The sequence below is a fragment of the Caretta caretta genome, chromosome 5, assembly GCF_965140235.1.
Source record: "Caretta caretta isolate rCarCar2 chromosome 5, rCarCar1.hap1, whole genome shotgun sequence".
NCBI lineage: Eukaryota > Metazoa > Chordata > Testudines > Cheloniidae > Caretta > Caretta caretta.
In genome coordinates this window covers 50258166-50284229 of record NC_134210.1, presented here as the reverse complement: position 1 = coordinate 50284229, position 26064 = coordinate 50258166, and the positions used below count along the sequence as shown (strand labels likewise).

Sequence of the window (26064 nt, the reverse complement as noted above, 5' to 3'; positions counted from 1 at the left end):
GTCCAGCATTACATCAGACCGTTGGGTCTTACACACAGTATGGAACAGGTACTCGCTGCAATTCTCTTCCTTCCCTCCCTCCCACCCCTTTTCCCATTCCTCTTCAGGGACCACTCTCACGAGCATCTGCTAGAGCAGGAGGTTCGCTCTCTGCTAGAGGCGGGGGCAGTAAAGGCAGTGCTGCACTGCCTAAGTGGGAAAGGTTTCTACTCCTGGTACTTCCTCATCCCCAAGGCTAAAGGGAGCCTTCGTCCCATTTTAGACCTGCGCGGGCTCAACAAGTTCCTGGTCAAGGCCCAGTTCCGCATGGTCTGTCTGGGCACCATCGTCCCTTCCCTGGATCCAGGAGGCTAGTATGCTGCCCTCGACATGAAGGATGCATACTTTCATATCGCCATCCACCCAGCATATTGGCGGTTCCTGTGCTTCACCGTGGGCCAAGAACATTACCAGCTTGTAGTTCTCCCGTTCGGTCTAGCCACGACCCCATGGGTGTTCATAAAATACATGGCAGTGGTGACGGCCTTCTTACAGAGGCAGAGGATCCGGATTTACCCGTACCTCGACGACTGGCTCCTGGCGGGTTGATCTGAAGCGGAAGTGCGGGGCCAGGTGGAGGTGGCCCTGAGATTGTTCCACAAGCTTGGGCTCCTGGTCAACGTCCCCAGGTCCACGCTCGTGCCCACGCAGAGAGTGGAATTCATAGGGGCAGTCTTGGACGCGGTGCAGGCCAGGGCAAGCTTTCCAGAATTCCGATTCCGGGCTATCCAGCAAGCGGTGGCCTCCCTACGCCAGTTTCCAATGGCCAGGTGCTGCCTGTGGCTGCTGGGCCACATGGCAGCATGCACGCATGTGGTCAGGCATGCCAGACTGAGACTCAGGACTCTGCAGGCTTGGCTCGCTCAGGTGTACCACCCAGGCAGGGATCCCCTGGACTTGGTAGTGACAGCCCCAAGGGACATGCTGGATTCCCTGCTGTGGTGGCAGTCCCAGCCTGTGGTTTGTGTAGGCATCCCCTTTGCCGCCCCACAACCGGACCTGACGCTGGTGAAGGACGTGTCAGACCACGGATGGGAGGCTCACCTGGGGGACCTCAGGACTCAGGGCTTGTGGTCTGGAGCAGAGGTGTCACTCCATATCAATGTGAAGGAGTTCAGGGCGGTTCGTCTAGCCTGCCAGACCTTTCCAGCCACTCTGAGTGGTCACAGCGTGACAGTTCTGACAGACAACACTACTGCCATGTTTTATATAAACAAGCAGGGCGGGGCTCTTTCCTCGTCGCTCTGTCACGAGGCTCTCCTCCTCTGGGACTTCTGTATAGCCCACGCCATTCACCTCGAGGCGTCATATCTCGTGGAGGTGCGAAACAAGCTGGCGGACTACCTCAGCAGGTCGTATTGCATGCACGAGTGGATGCTCAGAGTGGACGTCGTACTTTCGCTCTTCCGCAGGTGGGGGTTTCCCCGGGTAGACGTGTGCCACCAGGGCCAACACCCAGTGCCTGTGGTTCTGCTCATTCCAGGGCCTCAACCCCGGCTCAGTCCCTGACGCGTTTGCGATCCCGTGGGAAGGGGACTTCATGTATGCCTTTCCCCTGCTCCCGTTGGTACACAAGGTCCTGCTTAAGGTACGCAGGGACAGGGAGGCGGTGGTCCTCATCGCCCCGGAGTGGCCCCGCCAGCACTGGTACACAACGCTCCTAGAGCTGTCGGTGGAGGCCCTGGTAGTCCTTCCCCGACACCGGGACCTCATCATGCAGGACGGTGGGCAGCTTCTCCACCCCGACCTGCAATCACTACACCTGATGGCATGGAAGCTCTGTGGCTAAACACCTTGGAGAGCCAGTGCTCCCTACCTGTGCAGCAGATTCTGCTTGGCAGTAGGAAGCCCTCTACCAGGGCCAAGTGGAAAAGGTTCTCGTGTTGTTGTGAGAACTGACAAGTGCGGCCGTGCCAGGCCCCAGTGCAAGCCATCCTCGAGTACCTCCTGCACCTCAAGCAGTTGGGGCTGGCCCCATCCTCAGTCAGAGGATCCTCAGTCTGGCGGCCATCTCCGCCTTCCATTCGGGGTGGGGGGGCTCGGTGTTTTTCCACCCAGTGGTGGGAAGGTTCCTTAAAGGATTGGAGAGAATGTTTCTGTACTCACGCCCCCCAGTCCCTCCTTGGAACCTTAACTTGGTCCTCTCTAAGCTCATGGGACCCTCGTTTGAGCCCCTTGCTACCAGCTCCCTCCTCCACCTTTTCTGGAAGGTGGCATTTCTGGTGGCCATTACCTCGGCTAGAAGGGTGTCTGAGCTGAGGTGTCTGAGCTCGCTTCTGAGCCGCCATATACAGTGTTTCAAAAAGGTAAGGTGCAGCTCCAACCACACCCAAAGTTCCTCCCTAAGGTGGTCTCGCAATTCCATTTGGGCCAGGACATTTGTCTGCTGGTGTTTTTTCCAAAACCCCATACGGACCCGAGTCACCGCAGCCTACACACCCTGGATGTCCGTCGAGCGCTGGCGTTCTATTTGGAGCGGACCAAGCCCTTTCGTAAATCTGCGCAGCTGTTCGTGGCTGTAGCCGAGAGGATGAAAGGCCTCCTGGTGTCGGCGCAGCAAATCTCGTCTTGGATTACAAGCTGCATCCAGGCGTGCTATGAGCTCACAGGTGTTCCGGCCCCGGCGGTCACGGCCCACTCAACCAGGGCGCAAGCGACTTCCACGGCTTTCCTGGCACAGGTCCCGATCCAGGAGATCTGCAGAGCAGCCACCTGGTCCTCGGTGCACACCTTCACATCCCACTACGCGGTCAACCAGCAGGCCAGAGAGGATGCAGCAGTTGGCAGAGCGGTCTTCCAATCAGTTGTTCTGTGACTCCTACCCTCCTCCAGAGGTAAGCTTGTGATTCACCTAATGTGGAATGGACTTGAACAAGCACTCAAAGAAGAAAAAGCGGTTACTTACCTTCTCGTAACTGTTGTTCTTCGAGATGTGTTGTTCACGTCCATTCCACTACCCACCCTCCTACCCCTCTGTTGGAGTTGCCGGCAAGAAGGAGCCGGAGGGGGTCGGGCGGCGGGGTATATATGCATGGCGCAGTGGTGCCACTCGGAGCCCCGATGGGAGCCGCTAAGGGGAAAAGTTTCCAATGCTCTTGCATGCGATGCGCGCACACCTAATGTGGAATGGACGTGAACAACACATCTCGAAGAACAACAGTTACGAGAAGGTAAGTAACCATTTTTTTCTTGACACCTTATATGACTGCTTCTTGGAGCAGCTGGTCTTGAAACTCACCAGAGGAGAGGCAATTCTTTATTTAGTCCTAAGTGGAACACAGGATCTGGTCCAAGAGGTGAATAAAGCTGGACCACTTGGTAATTGTGACCATAATATAATTAAATTTAATATCCTCGTGGCAGGAAAAACACCACAGCAGCCCAATACTGAAACATTTAATTTCAAAAAGGGGGAACTACACAAAAATGAAGAGGTTAGTTAAACAGATATTAAAGGGTACAATGCCAAAAGTGAAATCTCTGCAAGCTGCGTGGAAACTTTTTTTAAACACCATAATAGAGGCTCAACTTAAATGTATACCCCAAATTAAAAAACATAATAAGAGAACCAAAAAAGAGCCACTGTGGCTAAACAAGAAAGTAAAAGAAGCAGTGAGAGGCAAAAAGGCATCCTTTAAAAAGTGGAAGTTAAATCCTAGTGAGGCAAATAGAAAGGAGCATAAACACTGGCAAATGAAGTGTAAAAAAACAATTAGGAAGGCCAAAAAATAATTTGAGGAACAGTTAGCCAAAAACCCAAAAAATAATCGCAGGGTTTTTTTTTTAAAGTATTTCAGAAGCAGGAAGCCTGCTAAACAACCAGTAGGGCCACTGGATGATCGAGGTGCTAAAGGAGCACTCAAGGCTGATAAGGCCATTGCAGAGAAACTAAATGAATTCTTTGCATTGGTCTTCACAGCTGAGGATGTGAGGGAGATTCCCAAACCTGAGCCATTCTTTTTAGTTGACAGATCTGAGGAACTGTCCCAGATTGAGGTATCATTAGAGGTGGTTTTGGAACAAATTTATAAATTAAACAGCAATAAGTAACCAGGACCAGATAGTGTTCACTCAAGAGTTCTGAAGGAACTCAAATGTGAAATTGAAGAACTACTAACTGTAGTCTGTAACCTATCATTTAGATCAACTTCTGTACCAGATGACTGGAGGATAGCTAATGTGACACCAATTTTTAAAATGGGCTCCAGAGCTGATCCCAGCTATTACAGGCCTCTAAGCCTGACTTCAGTACACAGCAAACTTGTTGAAAATATAATAAAGAACAATATTGTCAGACACATAGATGAACATAATTTGTTGAGGAAGAGTCAACATGATTTTAGTAAAGGGAACTCATGCCTCACCAATCTACTAGAATTCTTTGAGGGGGTCAACAAGCATGTGAACAAGGGCGATCCAATTGATATAGTGTACTTAGATTTTCAGAAAGCCTTTGACAAGGTCCCTCACCAAAGGCTCTTAAGCAAAGTAAGGTGCCACAGGATAAGAGGGAAGGTGCTCTCATGAATTGGTAATTGGTTAAAAGATAGGAAACAAAGGGTAGGTATAAATGGTCAGTTTTCAGAGTGGAGGTAGGTAAATAGTGGTGTCCCCAGGGGTCTATTCTGGGACCAGTCCTATTCAACATATTCATAAATGATCTGGAAAAGGGGGTAAACAGTGAGGTGGCAAAATTTGCAGATACAAAATTACTAAAGATAGTTAAGACCCAGGCAGACTGCGGAGAGCTACAAAAGGATCTCTCAAAACTGGGTGACTGGGCGACAAAATGGCAGATGAAATTTAATGTTGTTAAATGCAAAGTAATGCAGATTGGAAAGCAAAATGCCAACTATACATATGAAACGATGGGGTCTAAATTAGCTGTTACCACTCAAGAAAAAGATCTTGCAGTCATTGAGGATAGTTCTCTGAAAACATCCACTCGATGTGCAGCAGCAGTCAAAAAAGCAAGCAGAAAGCTAGGAATAATTAAGAAAGGGATAGATAATAGGACAGAAAATATCATGTTGCCTCTATATAAATCCATGGTACTCCTACATCTTGAATACTGTGTGCAGATGTGGTCAGCTCATCTCAAAAAAGTTATCTTGGAATTGGAAAAGGTTCAGAAAAGGGCAACAAAAATCAGGGGTATGGAACGTCTTCCGTATGAGAAGAGATTAATAAGACTGGGACTTTTCAGCTTGGAAAAGAGATGGCTAAGGGGAGATATGATTGATGTGTATAAAATCATGACTGGTGTAGAGAAAGTAGTTAAGGAAGTGTTGTTTATTATTTCTCATAACACAAGAACTAGGAAGAACAAATGAAATTAATAGGCAGCAAACAAATAAAAGGAAGTATTTCTTCACACAACGCACAGTCAACCTGTGGAACTCCTTGCCAGAGGATGTTGTGAAGGCCAAGACCATAACAGGGTCAAAAAAGAACTTGATAAATTCATGGAGGATAGATCCATCAATGGCTGTTAGCCAGGATGGGCAGGAATAGTGTCCCTAGCCTCTGTTTGCCAGAACCTGGGAATGAGCGACAGGGGATGGATCACTTAATGATTGCCTGTTCTTTTTATTCCCTCTGGGGCACCTGGTACTGGCCACTGTCGAAAGACAGGATACTGGGCTAGATGGACCTTTGCTCTGACCCATAGGGCCATTTGTATGTTCTTATGATGACAGGTGATGGCCATTTTTTACAGGGATAGTGTTATTTCATATTTCAAGTCTTTAGTGAAATAGTTCCTGTCAAGGTTCCTTCCCCACTCTGAACTCTAAGGTACAGATGTGGGGACCTGCATGAAAAACCCCTTAAGCTTATTTTTACCAGCTGAGGTTAAAAACTCCGCAAGGGACAAACTATTTTACCTTTTGCCCTTGGACTTTACTGCTCCCACCACCAAGCATCTAACAAATATATAACAGGGAAAGAGCCCGCTTGGAAACGTCTTTCCCCCCACAATCCTCCCAAACCCTACACCCCCTTTCCTAGGGAAGACTTGATAAAAATCCTCACCAATTTGCATAGGTGACCACAGACCCAAACCCTTGGATCTTAAGAACAATGAAAAAGCAATCAGGTTCTTAAAAGAAGAATTTTAATTGAAGAAAAAGTAAAAGAATCACCTCTGTAAAATCAGGATGGTAAATACCTTACAGGGTAATCCAATTCAAAACATAGAGAATTCCTCTAGGCAAAACCTTAAGATACAAAAAGACAGAAAAACAGGAATATACATTCCATTCAGCACAACTTATTTTATCAGCCATTTAAACAAAACGGAATCTAACGCAGATCTAACTAGATTGCTTATTAGCCCTTTACAGGAGTTCTGACCTGCATTCCTGCTCTGGTCCCAGCAAAAGCAACACACAGACAGAGAGAACCTTTGTTTCTCCCCCCTCCAGCTTTGAAAGTAGCTTGTCTCCTCATTGGTCATTTTGGTCAGGTGCCAGCGAGGTTATCCTAGCTTCTTAACCCTTTACAGGTGAAAGGGTTTTTCCTCTGTCCAGGAGGGATTTAAAGGTGTTTACCCTTCCCTTTATATTTATGACAGTTGCCATCTTTGCAGAGAACATGATTAATTTCAGTGGGTCGCTTCAGTCTGATTGAGAGTTGTGGGGAGTAGTGGTTATTTTGTGAAGAGCCAATTGTAATTATAAGAACAAATACACAACAGTAATTAACTTTGTATGTCTAAACATGGTGGGTTGTAATTAAGGATTCTGCACTAGTTTTTTGAGTTCTAAATATACAGAAAGTTTAAGGAGAATTCACCTGTTTTTTAACAAAAGGCTGCAAAAAAGCTGAGGCACTCAAGAAAAAACATTAAGTTCTGTTTTTTCACTAATTCTAACTTAAAATTGGTAAAAGTACAAAGCCTTCAGAAAATTCAGTCTTCCCTTACAGATTATCTGCTGTAAATTTTGAGACAGGGTTCTTTGTACTAAAAAGGTCAAATCCCTACTTTGCATGAAAAACTGAACCCAACTTAATACAGAGGCACTGCCATACCAATATATATTTTAAGATTAGTAATACCTACAAAAAGGAAAAAAAAATCTTGTGGTTTCAAATAATGAAATTATCTTAGATTTGGGGTTCAGAATGGGCCATTTTGATCATCTAGTCTGGCCTCCTGTATAACACAGGCCACAGGACTTCCCTGAATTAATGCCTGTTTGAACTAGAGCGGGGAGGACAAACTACGGCCCGCAGGCCGGATCCAGCCCATCAGGGCTTTCAGTTCGGCCCATGGGATTGTGAGCCCCATGGCTCAGTGGGGCTAAGGCACACTCCCCAACGCCCTGCCCTGACCCCCTTCCTGCACCCCTTCCCCCCCCACACACACCCCGCATCCCTACCTCAGCCCTACATTCACGGCCCTGCATACAATTTCCCCACCCAGATGTGGCCCTTGGGCCAAAAAGTTTGCCCATCCCTGAACTAGAGCATCTTTTTTTAGACAAACATCCAATCTTGATTTTAAAATTTCCAATGACACAGAATCCAGCACAAGTTTGAATTCCTTTTCTGGACTTTCTATTTTCTTTATTTTTCCCGTTTCTTCTTTCACTTTTTGAAAACTAGATCGTTCCATTTGTTTGCCCCTTGAGTCTTCCAACAGTTTTTAAAAAATGACCCGGATGACTGGAAAAAGGCTAATGTAGTGCCTATCTTTAAAAAAGGGAAGGAGAAGGACCCAGAAAGTCAGCCTCACCTCAGTCAGCCTCACCTCAGTCCCTGGAAAAATCCTGGAGTAGGTCCTCAAGGAATCAATTGTGAAGCACTTTGAGGAGAGGAAAGTGATCAGGAACAATCACCATGGATTCGCCAAGGGCAAGTCACGCCTGACTAACCTAATTGCCTTCTATGATGCGATAACTGGCTCTGTGGATGAAAGGAAAGCAGTGGATGTATTATTCCTTGACTTTAGCAAAGCTTTTGATATGGTCTCCCACAGTATTCTTGCCAGCAAGTTAAAGAAGTATGGGCTGGATGAATGCATTATAAGGTGGATAGAAAGCTGGCTAGGTCATTGGGCTCTCAACGGGTAGCGATCAATGGCTCCATGTCTAGTTGGCAGCCGGTATCAAGCGGAGTGCCCCAAGGGTCGGTCCTTGGGCCGGTTTTGTTCAATATCTTCAAAATGATCTGGAGGATGGTGTGGATTGCACTCTCAGCAAGTTTGCAGATGACACTAAACTGGGAGGAGTGGTAGATACGCTGAAGCATAGGGATAGGATACAGAGGGACCTAGACAAATTGGAGGTTTGGGCCAAAAGAAATCTGATGAGGTTCAACAAGGACAGAGTCCTGCACTTAGGGTGGAAGAATCCCATACACTGCTAAAGACTAGGGACCGAGTGGCTAGGCAGCATTCTGCAGAAAAGGACCTAGGGGTTACTGTGGACAAGAAGCTGGATATGAGTCAACAGTGTGCCCTTGTTTCCAAGAAGGACCGTGGCATTTTGGGCTGTATAAGTAGGAGCATTGCCAGCAGATTGAGGGACGTGGTCATTCCCCTCTATTTGACATTGGTGAGGCCTCATCTGGAGTACTGTGTCTAGTTTTGGGCCCCACACTGCAAGGAGGATGTGGAAAAATTAGAGAGAGTCCAGCGGAAGGCAACAAAAATGATTAGGGGGCTGGAACACATGATTTATGAGGAGAGGCTGAGGGAACTGGGATTATTTAGTCTGAGAAAGAGAAGAATGAGGGAGGGATTTGATAGCTGCTTTCAACTACCTGAAAGAGGGTTCCAAAGAGGATAGATCTAGACTTTTCTCAGGGGTAGCAGATGACAGAACAAGGAGTAGTGGTCTCAAGTTGCAGTGGGGGAGGTTTAGGTTGGATATTAGGAAAAACGTTTTCACCAGGAGGGTGGTGAAGCACTGGAATGTGTTACCTAGGGAGGTGGTGGAATCTTCTTCCTTAGAGGTTTTTAAGGTCAGGCTTGACAAAGCCCTGGCTGGGATGATTTAGTTGGGGGTTGGTCCTGCTTTGAGCAGGGGGTTGGACTAGATGACCTCCTGAGGTTCCTTCCAACCCTGATATTCTATGATTCTATGCTTTGAAACTCTTGCATCTTATTTGCTCTGTTTTCTGAACCTGCATTTTTTCCTGCACCTTTTCCTTATTCTTCAGTTAAACATTTATTTGTGATTTCTAAAATGAGCTAATCAGTTACTCCTTAGCAATGTACAAAATTCTTAAAATACTTCAACAAACAATGTATGGAATAGCTAGTTCCAATAGGGGAATCTAAAAAGGCCTATAGTATGTACTTTCTTTCCTCTTTCTTGTTCCTTCCCCAGAATAATCGGTAACCAGAAACATGTATTCTGCTGCTTTTTCTCCCTCCTGGCACTGCTACTCACCATTTTCTAGTTATCTGCTTTTCGTATAAGACTTGTAGTTATCTTTACCTTTTATGACATTTCCCCAAGATCAGGTGCACCCTGAAATCTGGCACTTCCAATTATGTATTTCATGTACAGTATGGGGTTTGAATAAAAATACGATCATTTCTTATAAGTGCTTAAATTACCATTCTGTGGAATTTTAATAAAACACATTTTACTGTTTTCTGCCTCCTGCCCTGTTGGACATTTTGGTATAAATCGTCCCCATCTTCATCTTTTCAGTAATGATAAATATAAATTGCCTTAGGTTGGAATAAATTTATTGAAAAATATAATTGTATTCTAATAGTTTTTGTGTCATCTGTTCTTTACAGGCAGCAATAAAATCAAAGAAAGCTACAGATACCTATAAACTGTACGTAGAAAAGTATGCTGCAGCTAAATCTGACTTTGAAAAGAAAATGACAGAAACTGCACAGGTAAGTGTTGGATTATTTGCATCCAGTCAAGTTTTATTTTAGATGGCCCCAAAGGGACAAAGAATTTGAAGAGTAATACATTATAGAATCATTGTGAAGTAGGTCTATTTGAAGTTAATGAGAGTTGCATATTTTTAAAAGTAATTTGGGGCACACAAGATAAATTTAGGATGACTGGCTTCTGTTTCCACCAGTGAGATTCATGAATTGAGAAGTGTAGGCATGGGTGTTCTAGGATTTTTGAGGGTGAGTATGGGGAAGAGAAAGTGATCTTTTGGGGGGAAAGGTAGATGTCTTTGCATGTACTTGTAGGAAATCAGGTGACTGCTGTAGCTGGAAATTTGATCCAGAAGGGAGTTCCTGTATTGGAGTTCAAAAGGCAATATGTAGTAGGCAAAGTCTTAGGGTCCAGGAGGGGAAGCCTTATGGAGAGTAGCCTAGACTCTCTTTTTATTTTTTTGCTAGAAGGAATGAGCATTGGAGTGACTTAAAGATTTGTTGGGGTTAGGTGGGAGGATGATAGGCCATAAATAGGGATTCTGCAAGGTCAGCTCCCAGACTACTGCACTGGGCAGCACAGCATGGGGAGGAGGTGACCAGCCCTCTGTGGAGAAAGAAGTGGTTCGGGACTATTTAGAAAAGCTGGACGTGCACAAGTCCATGGAGCTGGATGCGTTGCATCAGAGAGTGCTAAAGGAGTTGGCGGATGTGATTGCGGAGCCATTGTCCATTATCTTTGAAAACTCGTGGCGATCCGGGGAAGTCCCGGACGACTGGAAAAAGGCTAATGTAGTGCCCATCTTAAAAAAAGGGAAGAAGGAGGATCCTGGGAACTACAGGCCAGTCAGCCTCACCCCAGTCCCCGGAAAAATCATGGAGCAGGTCCTCAAGGAATCAATTCTGAAGCACTTAGATGAGAGGAACGTGATCAGGAACAGTCAGCATGGATTCACCAAGGGCAAGTCATGCCTGACTCATCTAATTGCCTTCTGTGACGAGATAACTGGTTCTGTGGATGAAGGGAAAGCAGTGGACATGTTGTTCCTTGACTTCAGCAAAGTTTTTGACACTGTCTCCCACAGTATTCTTGTCAGCAAGTTAAAGTAGTATGGGCTGGATGAATGCACTATAAGGTGGGTAGAAAGTTGGCTAGATTGTCAGGCTGAACGGGTAGTGATCAATGGCTCCATGTCTAGTTGGCAGCCAGTATCAAGCGGAGTGCCCTAAGGATCGGTCCTTGGGCCGGTTTTGTTCAATATCTTCATTAATGATCTGGAGGATGGTGTGGATTGCACCCTCAGCAAGTTTGCAGATGATGCTAAACTGGGAGGAGTGGTAGATACGATACGCTGGAGCGTAGGGATAGGATACAGAGGGACCTAGACAAATTGGAGGTTTGGGCCAAAATAAATCTGATGAGATTCAACAAGGACAAGTGCAGAGTCCTGCACTTAGGACAGAAGAATCCAATGCACCGCTACAGACTAGGGACCGAATGGCTAGGCAGCAGTTCTGCAGAAAAGGACCTAGGGATTACAGTGGACAAGAAGCTGGATATGAGTCAACAGTGTGCCCTTGTTGCCAAGAAGACCAATGGCATTTTGGGATGTATAAGTAGGGGCACAGCGAGCAGATCGAGGGACGTGATCGTTCCCCTCTATTTGACATTGGTGAGGCCTCATCTGGAGTACTGTGTCCAGTTTTGGGCCCCACACTACAAGAAGGATGTGGAAAAATTGGAGAGAGTCCAGCGGAGGGCAGCAAAAATGATTAGGGGTCTGGAACACATGACTTATGAGGAGAGGCTGAGGGAACTGGGATTGTTTAGTCTACAGAAGAGAAGAATGAGGGGGGATTTGATAGCTGCTTTCAACTACCTGAAAGGTAGTTCCAAAGAGGATGGATTTAGACTATTCTCAGTGGTAGCGGATGACAGGACAAGGAGTAATGGTCTCAAGTTGCAGTGGGGGAGGTTTAGGTTGGATATTAGGAAAAACTTTTTCACTAGGAAGGTGGTGAAACACTGGAATGTGTTACCTAGGGAGGTGGTGGAATCTACTTCTTTAGAAGTTTTTAAGTTCAGGCTTGACAAAGCTCTGGCTGGGATGAATTAGTTGGGGATCGGTCCTGCTTTGAGCAGAAGGTTGGACTAGATAACCTCCTGAGGTCCCTTCCAACCCTGATATTCTATGATTCTATAGCAGTTAGGTAAAGGGGAGAAGGGACTGAGCAGCGATCTTGGTTTTGACTCCCCAAAATCAGTACATGCTTCATCATTTTTTCCTGTTTTAAGTTTTTGAACAGTTGTTCCTTTTCGATAATGTTGTTTTTAAGTGTTTCGCATTACAGAAAAATATCTAGGGCAGTAATGCAAAGTAGTAGAGTGAGAAGAATAACAGTCCACCTTAACAATTTCTTTAAGGTTTACTTGCTAGGATGAATACATAGCCAAAAATAATATTGTTGTATTTTAGTTGTCAAACTCTTACTTCCTGAGTTCTCCTACAACAATTCAGTCCCCTTCTCTCAAGTTTTAGAGTGTCAAATCTGAGTTGGAGAAAATTCACTTATGAAAGAACATCCTGGTTGGGTCGTTCTAGTTGTTACTGGTGATTCTGAAATGGAAAGTTCCTTGTAAGTGGAGGATATTGTGAAATAACTGCAGGTACTCTGTTTTCCTCTACTGACAGTAAAGCATTTTAATTACATATCTAGATTAGCGTTGAACTCAAAGACAGAATGGTTAAATTTCTTCCTCTTGAGTACGAAGACTTATTTGCTAATATAATTGAATCAGAAGTTCTTCAAGTGATGGTCTCTTTTATAGTCCTCTGAGGGTTATGCGCCATGCGTCTAGAGCCAGAGCTTTCCAAAACAGTAGTGTCCGTTGGTCCGTGCATGCGCCCTTGTATGGCCTCATGGTTTTGCCCAAGGCAGTCAAGGGCAGGGTGGACCGACTGCATCTTCAATTGCTTCTCACCGCCACATGTTCTGAGTCAGAGCTCCTGCTGTTTTCTCGTCCTTGGTGATACACTTTCCAAACTTTCCAGAAAAAACAACTGGATCATCATGAGGAGGGAATCCTGGTTACATTCCTCAGGCTTTCCTAGAGAATACAGAGCACAACTGAGGACCTCCCTTTTATGAATCACACCTCTTCAGTTAGAAAACAGATGATTCCTTGCATGCACTGAAAAACTCTAGAGCCATCCTGCAGTCCCTAGGCATATATATGCCTGCACCAAAATAAAAGTTTTATCGCGCACCACCTATACAGCACTATAGAATTCTCCAGTTCTACCACCAGCGAGCCTATGAACCTCAACAGAAATACTCGAAGGTCAACAGATCTGGTCTGCCTGGTCTGCTGGTGCAGTCCTCAGCGCAGCACCCCCTGTCTTCACATAAGCAATATTTCTAAGTGCAGCTAGAGAACTGTCAACCATTTTGAACCCCAACACTCATGCCAAACACCCACTCTGGGGGCCGTCTCAAACTTTTTCTACCAGCATGGAGTGCGATAACAGTGGAGAACCTGGTCCTGGAGGTAATTCAAAACAGCTATATGAGTTTATGATGCTACCTCTGCCACATGCTCCGCCTGGTCCCATTTCGGGGATCACTCTTGTGACCCTATTCTTACTTTAGAGGTGGACTCCCTCCTGCAGAGAGGAGCAGTGGAACCAGTGCCTACAGCCTTTCAGGGCACAGGGTTTTATTCCAAATATTTCCTGGTGCCCAAGAAGAAAGGGGGATGGAGACCAATCTTGGATCTTTGACACCTCAACCTTTCCATTCACAAGCCAAATTTCCGCATGGTCACACTTACAGCCATCATTCCCTCACTAGAAAAAGGCATGTGGTTTACGGCACTTAATATGCAAGATCCCTGCTTCTTTATGAACATCCATTCAACCCACAGACCGTTCCTAAGGTTTACTGTGGGGTCAGCACTTCCAGTGGGTCCTCCCATTTGGACTTATCACTGTTCCATGAGTCTTCAGAAAAGATTTTTCCATGGTAGAGGCTCACGTCCGATAGCAAGGAGTCCTTGTCTTCCCTTACCTAGATGACTGGCTGCTGGTGGTGCAGTCCCAAAAGAAGCTTGGAAATCAACTTCCCAGGTCCTTCTACTCCTCTCCTCCCTAGGGGTGAGTGTGAATATTGAAAAATTGACTTTGCACCCCACACAGTCCCTAGAGTTCATTGGAGCATGCATTGATGTGACCTCTGCACATACTTATCTGCTGAAAGACAGATTCCAGAGCCTACTGGACCTGATTGTTTCAGTGATATCCAACTCCTTGGTCTCAGCCAGAACTTGTCTTTCCCTCCTCGGCTACATGGCAGCGTGCACGTATGTCTCAGCCTTCACTCACCTGTGCTTCTGCTGTCGGGACTCACTCTCAACTCCATCAGGGTGCACACAGTGGCTATTAACACTTTCCACCCTTTGGTGGAGGGACATTTGGTTTTTACCCACCCTTTGACTCTGTACGGTTCTGGAAGGGCTTTGTACGTAAATACCTGTCCATTCAGCCTATTGCTCCTCAGTGGGACCTCAACTTAGTGCTTACTCATTAATGAACTCTCCCTTTGAACCTGTGGCCTGCTGCTCCCTTTCTCTTCTTTCCGTTAAGTTCGCTTTCCTGGTTATGATCACCTGTGCAAGAAGGATTGGTGAACTAGGGGCCATGATGACAAACCCCCCTTTCACCATGTTTTGTAAGGACAAAGTTTTGCTGCGCTTGCATCTCAAATTTCTACCAAAAGTGGTTTCCTGCTTCCACCTCAACCAACCCATATATTTGCCAACTTTCTTTCTCAAACCATACACCTCAAATGAGGAACAGTGGTTTTGCTCCCTTGATGTCCGTAGGGCCCTGGCCTTTTACCTATAAAGGACGAAGCCTTTCAGGAGGTCCCCTAGACTATTTGTTGCCATAGCGGAAAGAATTAAAGGGCAGGCCATCTCTGCCCAGAGAATCTTGAAGTGGGTCTCAGGGTGCATTACCCTCTGCTATCAATTATTAGGGCAGACCCCACCAGATGGGGTATGGGAGCATTCCATGAGAGCGCAAGCATCAACTGCATGACGTGCCCCTTGCGGACATATGTAAGGCGGCCACGTGTTTATATGTACATACCTTCTTCTCTCATTATGCCCTAGTTGCATGATTCTGCAACAGATGCCTTGTTCGATGTGGCAGTCCTCTATTCCAGGGGTCTATCAACTTCATCTCACCCTCCTCCTAGCTGACTCACCCTCAGTGGAATACAGTAGGGACCATCACTTCAAGAAGGGGAGGTTCTTCAAGTGATTGTTCATATTGATTCCAATTAGGTGCTCACACCGCATGCACAGTCATCAGAAAGTTTTTCCCTTAGCAGCACCTGTCGGGTCGGCTGTGGAGCCCGCTGGAGTGGCTCCTCCATGGTGGTGACTATAGGACCCTGCTGACCCGGTGCCTCCTCAGGTCCTTCTTAGCGCCAGTGATGGTCACTGGAACTGCGGTCGCTTGCTTAGCAAGTGCTTCACTTAGCTTTGTATAGTAGTTTGATCGTAGTTTTGTAGTTAATAGTTGTAGTTATTAGTTAGTAGTATTAGGTTAGTGGGAGCGGGGTTTCCCCATCCCATATTCTTCCCCTGAGTTCCGGGGCATGTCTCTGTCCCATAGGTTTAAGCCCCGTGGCACTTGCAATAAGCCTATGCCAACAGGCGACCCCCACGACTTGTGTCTGAAGTGTCTGGGGGAGGCGCACCAAATAGAAAGATTCAGAATTTGTAAGGTGTTCTGCCCAAGGATGAAAAAGGAGCGGGACTTCCATCTGAAGCAGTTCCTGAGGCAGTTCTTTGTCCTCATCTGGCCTCGGGCCAACAGGATGAGGAAGGACTCAGACCAAAGAGACCCTCTGCACCAGTGTTCCCCGGCACGGCAGACTGTGGAGACAAGCCGGCACCACTCTCACACCCCAGTGCCGTATAAGTGGCACAGGAAGACCGACGGGCTGTTCCCCTGTGCCGAAGACAGCGGTGCTAGCCAGTGCGCACGACAGCAGTGCATTCTACACAGGTGCACTTAGTGCCAAAATTGCTGGAGACAATGCTATTGACTTTGACCCCTCTAAGGGGACCGTTGAGTCCGGCGCCTATTGACTCTCCTGAGAGAGAGTGCCAGGTGGAGGAGTTAGAACTACCTTCCACCTCAGACACTTTTGAAGCCATGAGGGATCTGATTGCCATGATGGCACCTCAGCCCCCGGCAGGCAGAGACAGACCTCAGGTGCTGCAACAAGCAGCACCGTCCAGAAGAAAGCCTGCCATGATGAGGCAGTCACCCTCACAAGTGCAGCACCGCTTCAGGACACCCCTGTTGCTGCACTGTTTGCCGGCACCAACCTCCAGATGAGGTTCCCCGGCACCATCAGCACGGTGCTCACCTTTGCCAGTGACGACGGCAGAGTGGCACCGATCACCGGCAGAGCAGCACCGGTCACCTGTGCGGCCTCCTCGGCACCACTACCCCATGCAGTATCTATCGGTGTCACTGTGGTCCTCAAGGTCGTAGTATAGATTGTTGGACTTGGACGCCGATTCCTACTACTCACGGCATAGCCGGCACTGGTCGGACAGATGCTGACATCGACAGGACACGGATATGGTGCCCCGGCAGCCCCAGTTGCAGCCTCCAGGCCAGTGGCCGTTTTGGACCCTCTGGGCTTACCACCAGACCCAGGTCTCCCTTTCCAGGGGCTCACAGTCGATGGTCTCTCAGGGTCTTAGGGGCCAACCTACGCCTTGGGGCTCCGAGATGAGGTCTGCACACAGCAACCCACCCAACTTGGCGCCCAACCCTGCAACTGGGACTGGGATGACTGTCAGCACTGAGGACCGTGGTGCTGAACAGGTTGACACTAGGGAATCAGAGGGGCAGGAGGGACCTGCATCCCCTCTGGCCTCGTCATCCTTGTCCCCGAATGAGGCAGTGGCAGGGGTTTCGGCCTCGGGTCTGCCCCTCATGGACAGCAGGGCCCACCAAGACCTGCTGTGCAGGATTGCCAGCAACATGGGATTGCAGGCAGAGGAAGTGGTCCCTGTGGTCCCTGAGGACCCTGTGGTGGACATTTTGGCACTGGAGGGGCCATCAAGCGTCGCTCTGCCCCTTATAAAGATCATTCAGAGCAATGTTAAGCCTCTGTGGCAGACCCCTGCTTCCATTCCTCCTACTGCCAAGTGGGTTGAGCAGAAGTACTTCGTACCCTCTAAAATGTACGAGTATCTTTTCATGCACCCTCAGTCCTGCTCATTTGTAGTGATCTTAGTAAACAAGAAGGAGAGACGGGGGCATCAGGGACTGACTCCGAAGTCCAAGGAGTTGAAAAAAATGGACCTTTTCTGACAGAAGGTCTATTTGACCAGGGGACTGCAACTAAGGATAGTTAACCAGCAAGCTATCCTCAGTAAGTATAACTTCAACTCATGGGAGTCCATGCTGAAGTTCAAGGAGTTGGTGCTGCTTGACTCAAGGATAGAGTTTGCGGCAATAGTAGAGGAAAGAAAGCAGTGGCACAGACTTCTTTGCAGGTCTCTCTGGATGCTGTGGACTCTGCCACCAGCACCCTTTTCTCAGGGATAGCTATGAGGAGGAGTTTATGGCTGCAGGCATCCAGCTTACTGCTGGAAGTGCAGCAAACTTTGCAGGACCTGCCATTCAATGGGGCAGGCCTGTTTGTGAAGCAAACGCACTCCAGGCTGCACAGCCTAAAAGATTCCCAGGCTACGATGAAGTCGTTGGGTATGCACGCACAGCAACTCAACGCAAACACTTCAGGCTGCAACCTCAACAATGCCCGTATCCTCCTCAGCTGAGGCAGGATTTCTCTAGAAGGAGGGCAGAAATGGGAGGCGCAAGCCTTCCCATCCTCCGCCCGGGCAGGGCTAGGGCCTGACTAAACCATCGTCGGGCTCAAAGTAGGCCGTTCGAAGGTGTGCCTGAGGACAGCACACCCGCCATGATACTGGATCCTTCCCCCTGTTTCATGTATTGCCTATCCCACGTCTACCGTGCTTGGTTCCAAATAACATTGGACCGCTGGGTTCTTCGCACGGGAGAAGTGGGATACTTTCTCCAATTCTGCTCCCTCCCCTCTCTCCCAACCTCCTTCTTCAGGGACCCTTCTCACAAGCAACTCCTTATGCAGGAGGTGCAGACGCTCCTCGCCATAGGGGCAATGGATTCTATTCCCAGTATTTTCTAATTCCCAAAGCCAAGGGGGGTCTCAGACCCATTCTATAGCTGCGAGGACTCAACAAGTTCATGGAAAAATAGAAGTTCCAGATCGTTTCCCTGAGTGTGATTATCCCTTCTCTGGATCCAAGAGACTGCTACGTCACTCTTGACTGGAAAGATGGGTACTTTCACATACCTAAACAGCCTGCAGACAGACAATTTCTCCAGTTTGTGGTCGACCACAACCATTATCAGTTCACGGTCCTCCCCTTCAGCCTGTCGACATCCCCCCGAGTGTTCACCAAGTGCATGTCAGTCATAGCAGCCTTACTCTGACGGAGACAGGTGCAGGTATATCCCTACTTCGACAACTGACTGCTGCAGGGGGCATTCCAGGGAACAAGTGGAGTCTCAGGTCTGCTTCGTCAGATCCACCTTCAAGAGCCTGGGTCTCCTTCTCAGTGGGAACAAGTCAAATTTGTTACTGACCCAAAGAATAGAATTTAGTGGTGCGGTGTTGGACTCGGTCCAGGCCAGAACGTTCCTATCAGAGGCCCACTTTCAAGCAATGGCAGACATCGTACAAGGCCTCAGGCCATACCCGACCACGACAGCTAGGGTATGCCTGAGTCTCCTTGGCCACGTGACAGCATGCACATACATAGTCCGACGTGCCGGAATGAGGCTCAGACCCCTCCAAGCATGGCTTGCGTTGGACTACTGTCCAGGGTCACTGTTCCACCACAAGTCCTTGAGTCCCTCTGACGGTGGCTCGACCCTTGATCAGTATGCGAGGAAGTCCCATTCAACAGCCCCCAGCCCTCCTTGTCCCCAGTATCAGACGTGTCTGCACTAGGATGGGACACGCACCGGGGAGACATCCAGACCCAAGGCCTTTGGTCTCAGGACGAGATCTCACTCCATATCAATATCAAGGAGCTGAGGGCGGTCCAACTAATTTGCCAAACCTTTAAGGCCCAGTTGCATGGACAGTGCATGGCAGCTGTGATGGACAACACCACTGCCATGTTTTATATCAACAGGCAGGCTGGAGCTCATTCCTCTCCCCTTTATCGGGAAGCCCTTCAGTTATGGGAGTTCTGCATAGCCCACTCCATTCACCTGGAAGAGTCCTGTCTCGTAGGGGGCACAGAATGAGCTAGCGGACTACCTCAGCAGATCCTTCTGCAACCACAAGTGGTCCATCCGCCCGACTATCATACACAACATCTTCCAGAGGTGGGGACCTCCCCAGGTCGATCTGGTCGCCACACAAAGCAACAAAGTGCCTGCAATTCTGTTCTTTCCAAAAACACAGCCCGGGCTCACTTGTGGATGCGTTCCTGCTCTCTTAGACAGGACATCTGCTGAACATGTTCCTGCCATTCCCACTCGTACACAAGGTCCTGCTCAAGACCAGCAGGTACAGGGCAGCAGTGATACTGGTGGCACCGGCATGGCCTCACCAGTACTGGTACACTATGCTCCTGGAGCTGTCGTTAGACGCCCTCATTATGTTGCCACTCCTACCGCACCTGATGACCCAAGACCCCGGTTGCCTTCAACACCCCGACCTACAGTACGTCCGTCTCATGGCCTGGAAGCTTCATGGCTAAACCCCATGGAGCTCCTATGCTCGGAACCAGTGAGGGAGGTCTTATTTGGCAGCAGGAAACCCTCTACTAGGGCTACATACTTGGCAAAGTGGAAAAGGTTCACATTCTGGTGTGCTCAAGACTGCACACGCCCACTTCAGGCACCCATACCTTTCATCCTGGAGTGCCTGCTACACTTGAAACAGCAAGGCCTGGCAGTGTCATCCATCAAGGTGCATCTTGCAGCCATTTCGGCCTTCCACCCAGGAGCAGCTGCGTGTTCCGTCTTTGCCAACCCCATGGTCGCCCATTTCTTCAAGGGTCTGGAACATCTATGCCCACAAATTAGACAACTGGTCCCGGCATGGGACCTTAACCTGGTCTTCTCCAGGCTAATGGGGGCCCCCGTTTGAACCACTGGCGACTTGCTCGGTCCTCTACCTGTTGTGGAAGGTAGTCTTTCTAGTCACCATTACCTCTGCTAGCAGGGTATCTGAGTTAAAGGCCCTCACATCAGACCCTCTACCCATACGTTTTCTATAAGGACAAGGTACAACTCAGATCTCACCTGGCCTTCCTTCCAAAGGTGGTGTCCCAATTCCACACCAACCAAGACATTTTTCTACTGGTATTCTACCCTAAACCTCATGCAAGCTGCCAAGAGCAGAGGCTCCACTCCCTGGACGTTCGACGAGTGCTGGCCTTTTACATGGCGCTCACAAAGCCATTCTGTTAGTCGAACTAGCTCTTTGTGGCGGTGGTGGGCGGGATGAAAGGTCTCCCAGTCTCATCGCAGAGAATCTCATCGTGGATCACATCCTGCATCCGGACGTGTTATGAGCTAGCCAAATTTCTAGCTCGTGCACTTATGGCACATTCCACAAGGACACAGGCTTCCTCGGCAGCGTTCTTGGTCCAAGTACCGATACAAGAGATCTGCAGGGTGGCAACGTGATCTTTGGTGCAGACGTTCACCTCTCATTATGCCATCGCCCAACACGCCAGAGATGATGCAGCATTCGGCAGAGCGGTGCTCCAGTCAGCGATTCCATAACTCCAACCCCACCTCCTGGGTAGGGCTTGGGAGTCACCTAATTGGAATCTATATGAGCAACCACTCAAAGAAGAAAAACAGTTACTCACCTTCTCGTAACTGTTCTTCGAGATGTGTTGCTCATATCCATTTCAAACCCACCTGCCTTCCCCGCTGTCTGAGTAGCTGGCAAGAAGGAACTGAGGAGGTGCTGGGTCAGCAGGGTCCTATATTCACCACCATGGAGGTGCCACTCCTGGGGGCTCCACAGCTAAGGGAAAATCTTTACGACTACTGTGCATGCGGCGCACGCACACCTAATTGGAATGGATATGAGCAACACATCTCAAAGAACAACAGTTATGAAAAGGTGAGTAACTATTTTTTACTTACCTATAACTGGAGGTTCTTCATGGTGTGTGGTCCCTGTCTGTATTCCAACCCCCGCTCCTTGCCTTCTGCTGTGGATGTGGTAGATCTGTGGTGGAAAAGAAACTGAAGATGCAGTCGGTCCACCCCACCCTTTATCACCTCAGGTGAAACCATGGGGCGTACAAGGACGCATGCGCGCACCAACGGACACTACTATTTTGAAAAGCTCCTGGTGCATGCACATAACCCACAGTGGCATACAGATAGGAACTACCCATCTCGAAGACCCGCCCGTTACAGGTAAGTAACCTCCCCATATCAGTTCTGCATAAGAAACAGAGCCATAGTTAGAGAAGCACTTGATATATGCTTTTCCTTCAGTCTATCTAGAATCGCAAGTTCTGATCAAGCATGAGAAAACTAAGTTCCAAAGTCTTGATAACTTTGGGCTAGCTGAAACATACAGTTCCCAAACACATTAGAGACTGTAACAGCTGATTTCATCGGCCTTGGTGTTTTGTGTCACATTTGGTAACTCAAAGCCAGGGCATATCTTTGATTCCATTCCTGAAATCTTTGTTGGCATGGCTTCAGAGAAGTTAGAGCCATCTGTCTGAAATATCAGATAACATATTTCTATCAGAAGACAATATTAATTTAGATGAAGCCATTTTGAAGTATGATGTTAAGTCAAATATTCCACGCACAGTATTCTATTAACTTTACCTCCATGCAAATTAAACATCTTCCTATCATTCATTTGGCTATAGTGTTGGCTTTCCAAGAAGGTGATATTCTCCTCTTAGTCATTGGTTTTATGAGGGATGTATTGCATTAAAAATACTACTTCAGGTAGTCAATGTGCATGTCCCTTGTGTGCACAAGCTTGGAATCTTTTGCCATGTCATGTCTTTTGCCATGTCTGTCAGGACCACTCTTGTGCCCTTTGCCTCCTTGTAATCCCGCACGAGGACATAAAAGATGGAGAAACGATGACCTTTTATGTTTCTTCTTATTGCCAGTGGCTGTGAGACAGATGCTGGACTGCATCCAATCAGTTCACACTTTTGTCTAAGCTTCAGACTTGTCTGTGAAGAAATGCTCTTCTTGTTAGTTTAATTTGTAAATTTTTCATTGTATTTGGATGTTCTGGGGGGAAAATAAAAGAGGTGACAGGGGAGAGCCCCCTGTACATACTCCCCCACTCCCTATAAAGCAGGGCAAAGTTACACAACCATGAAAAATACCAGACTCTAAGTGCTTCGGTTTTACTTCTGCCTTTGTGTGATGGGTATAGCAGGTGTCTCTTCTGCCTCAGGGAAGCTCATGTCCCTGATACATGCTACGTCTGCTTCTCCTTATCCTGCACTTTGAAGTCAAGGGATATAAGGCTCAAACTGCACTTCTTGGAGCAATCCATGAAAGTGGCATCAGAACCATTTGGAATAAACACGATCCCAACTGGAACCTTAGAGCCTTTCGTCATTAGTGCCCCAGCTAACAGGCTTACTTCTGGTTCCAGCAGGGAGAAGAAACTGGCTAAGTAAACACCAGTACTGGGATCCCCATTACTGGCAGATACCTCCTTGATATTGAAGACATCAGTGCAGACCTTCTGCACTGACTGTGGGACAAAGAGCCCCTTAATGTTTTGTGACTGCAACTCCAAGTAAACATTATGTTTGCCTCAGAAGGAGGACCTTCCAGGCCTTCCAGTTCCGAAGATGGTAGCAGGGCACTGACAGCAAAGAAAGCCAGAGAAGCTTTGGCCCTGGTGCCAACATCAATACCGAGAGCCCTTCTCATGCTGACACCTGCACTGGTCAAAGAACCACTCCAGACACCAAAGTTTGCTATTCAGGATCCACCCTCACTTTTTCTCCCAGCACCAACTTGGGCACTGGCATCATCTTCACCCAGAACTGTGTTTGATGGTACAACGATTCCCAGAGGAGTTCTTCAGCCCTTCTCTAAGCTACTCCTCTCCTGACTCCAACAGAAATCCCTCTTCAGGGAAACTGAAGCGCCTTAGGGGATATCCAAAGAGCCCCCTACAAGATTGGTAGTGGCTGGTCCATCCACAACCTGGCCAATGCCTGTATGATCTACCACCAGAGCCCTATTGAGCATATTGGGGCCCACCATCCCACCTGTCCATGAGTTGAGTCCCATCACATATCTCCATGAGGAGGAGGATATCCCAGGCCCTCTCTGAATTAGTGTCCAGGGCCCTCACACTAAAACTGGAAGAGCAAATAGGCAAGCTAGCAAAACTGGCCCAGGAGATGCTCCAGCTTCCCCACCCACCCCACCCACAGAATCCTCTTCTTTCCCCAACAAGACTGACATCCTGGCTCTGGTACTGACCAAGGATGACTTTTTACATAACTCCCTACTGGATGAGACAGTTCTGGCTGATGGACTTGCTGCACATATCAGCATAGGTCCAATCAGACTTCCAGAAAGCCCAGATCTGTTGTCACAGAACCAAGAACAAATTTTTCATCCAGACCCAGCATCACTACAACTGATGACCTGAATGTTGGCTGGAGGTGTGGAAAGACTGCTCTTCACATGTTCAGGAAATCTTGGCACAAAGCAGAATACCATCCATGAGGAAGATCCATTCCTTTAAATGCAAGAGATTTTCCATGTGGGCAACCCAACACAGTCTAGTGCTTGACCAGGCCTTAATACTGAAGATTCTGGATTACTTAATTGCAATTGAAACAATCTGGACTCTCCTTCAGTTAGATGAAGGGTCATCTGATGATGATATCAGCATATTGCCCTCTAATACTGTTGCTTTTGATAGTCTCCTATGTGACAATATTGAAGTTCCTTAGGGGTGTGATTGATGTACACTTATTCACTGGGAACAGCGCCTACCCCAACATGAGACCTCAACATTGTTCTTCTGAAGCTAATAGAGCCCTCTTCTGAGCCCTCACGGAATGCCCTGTTTGCTATCTGACCCCTAAAATAGTCTTTCTGGTGGCCATCACCTCAGCCAGGAGAGTAAGTTTCAGGTGCTCAGGGTTGAATTTCTATATACAGTGGACATAGTGGTTATGAGACCTCATCCAAAGTTCATTCCTGAAGCGGTATCTGAATTTCACTTAATTCAAGTAATCAGCTTACCTGTATTCTTCCCTAAATCACATTCCACACACAGGGAAAAGAAACTGCACACCCTGGAGATATCATGCTCTATGCTACTTCAAGGACAGGACTAAATCTTTCAGACTACCCCCATGCACGTTTTTGGTGATAGATGGTCACTCTAAAGGCCAAGACATTTAATCTCAGACCGTCTTAATGGACTGTTGAGTGTATCACATTGTGCTACCAGCTGTTAGAGATACTACCCCCACTGTCCACCAAGGCTTTACTACAGTTCAAGCAACATCCTGTTCCTGTTTCTGAAATTGCAATAACTTCTGTGTAGAGTAGTTCAGTGATATTTCTAACCATTACGTACTGGACTTGGCTGCTAGAACCAATGCCAGATTTGGGAAAGCATTCTCTCTCTCTCTTTCACTCTCAGGATCTCTTTTCCCCCAATGTAGATGGAGATATACCAATATACTTTATTTTGGTTTGGGAATCAAAATAAGCTGTACCAGAATAAATACCTTTATACTTGTATAACTGCATACGCAGTAAAGTGGTGGTTGCCACTTTAATTATGCCAGCAGGGTTAAAGTAGAAAACTTTTAAATGTAGACAAGCTCTTCTTTCTGTGTTAAACCAAGTATATTTTGGTTTAGCAGTTTCCTTAAGTTGATTTGGAACAGGTTTAGGCTAAACTGAAACAAGTCACTCTTAAAATGAAATAATTAACTGAAATAAGCATCCACACAGTGCTTTGCACCAATTTAACTAAAATAATACAAATTTATATACACAGATCCTTACTCTAGATGTTTTCTTAATTCTTGTCCTATCCTCAGCGGTTAAGGAGAACAATTTTTCACCCTCCTCCTTGTTACAACCTTTTATGTAATTGAAAACTGTTATCATATCCCTCCTCAGTCTTCTCTTCTCCAGACTAAACAAATCCAATTTTTTCCATCTTTCCTCATAGGTCATGTTTTCTAGCCCTTTAGTCATTTTTGTTAATCTCCTCTGGACGTTCTCCAGTTTGTCATCTTCTTTCCTGAAATGTGTTGAGAATTGGACACAACACACTAGCTGAGGCCCTATCAGCATGGAGTAGAGTGGAAGAGTTGCTTCTTGTGTTCTGCTCTTACAACATACCTGCTGATACATCTCAGAATAATGCTTGTTTGTTTTTTTGCAACAGTGTTACACTGTTGACTCGTATTTAGCTTGTGATCCACTATAACCTCCAGATGCCTTTCCACAGTACAGCAGAACCTCAGAGTTATCAACACTGGAGTTACGAATTAACTGGTCAACCACACACCTCATTTGGAATTGGAAGTACACAATCAGGCAGCAGCAGAGACCAAAAAAAAAAAAAAAAAAAAAAGCAGTATAGTCAGTATTAAACATAAACTACTGAAAAAAAGTAAAGCAGCATTTTTCTTCTGTGTAGTAAAGTTTTCAAAGCTATATTAAGTCATTGCTCGGTTGTAAACTTTTGAAAGAAACATAATTTTTGTTCAGAGTTACAAACGATCTCCATTCCTGAGCTGCTTGTAACTCTGAGGTTCTACTGTACTCCTTCCTAGGGACTCACTTCCTATTTTGTGTGTGTGCACTTGCTTGTTCCTTCCTAAGTGGAGTACTTTGCATTTGTCTTTATTGAGTTTCATCCTGTTTACTTCAGACCATTTCTCCAGTTTGTCCAGATAATTTTGAATTTTAATCCTATCCTTCAAAGCACTTGCAACACCTACCAGCTTGGTATCATCCACAAACTTAATAAGTGTACTCTCTGACATTATCTAAATCACTGATGAAGAT

The 26064-nt window shown here is 47.1% G+C and overlaps 1 protein-coding gene across 5 annotated transcripts in view; it reads left to right on the top strand.

Moving 5' to 3' along the window:
- FCHO2 (FCH and mu domain containing endocytic adaptor 2) overlaps positions 1–26064 on the top strand; it is a 234000-nt gene that overhangs the window by 62686 nt on the left and 145250 nt on the right. For all 5 annotated transcript variants that reach the window (XM_048849328.2, XM_048849325.2, XM_048849326.2 and 2 more), the window contains exon 6: positions 9797–9901. In XM_048849328.2, coding sequence (XP_048705285.2) covers positions 9797–9901 — 105 coding nt within the window. The remainder of the gene's footprint in view (positions 1–9796; positions 9902–26064) is intronic.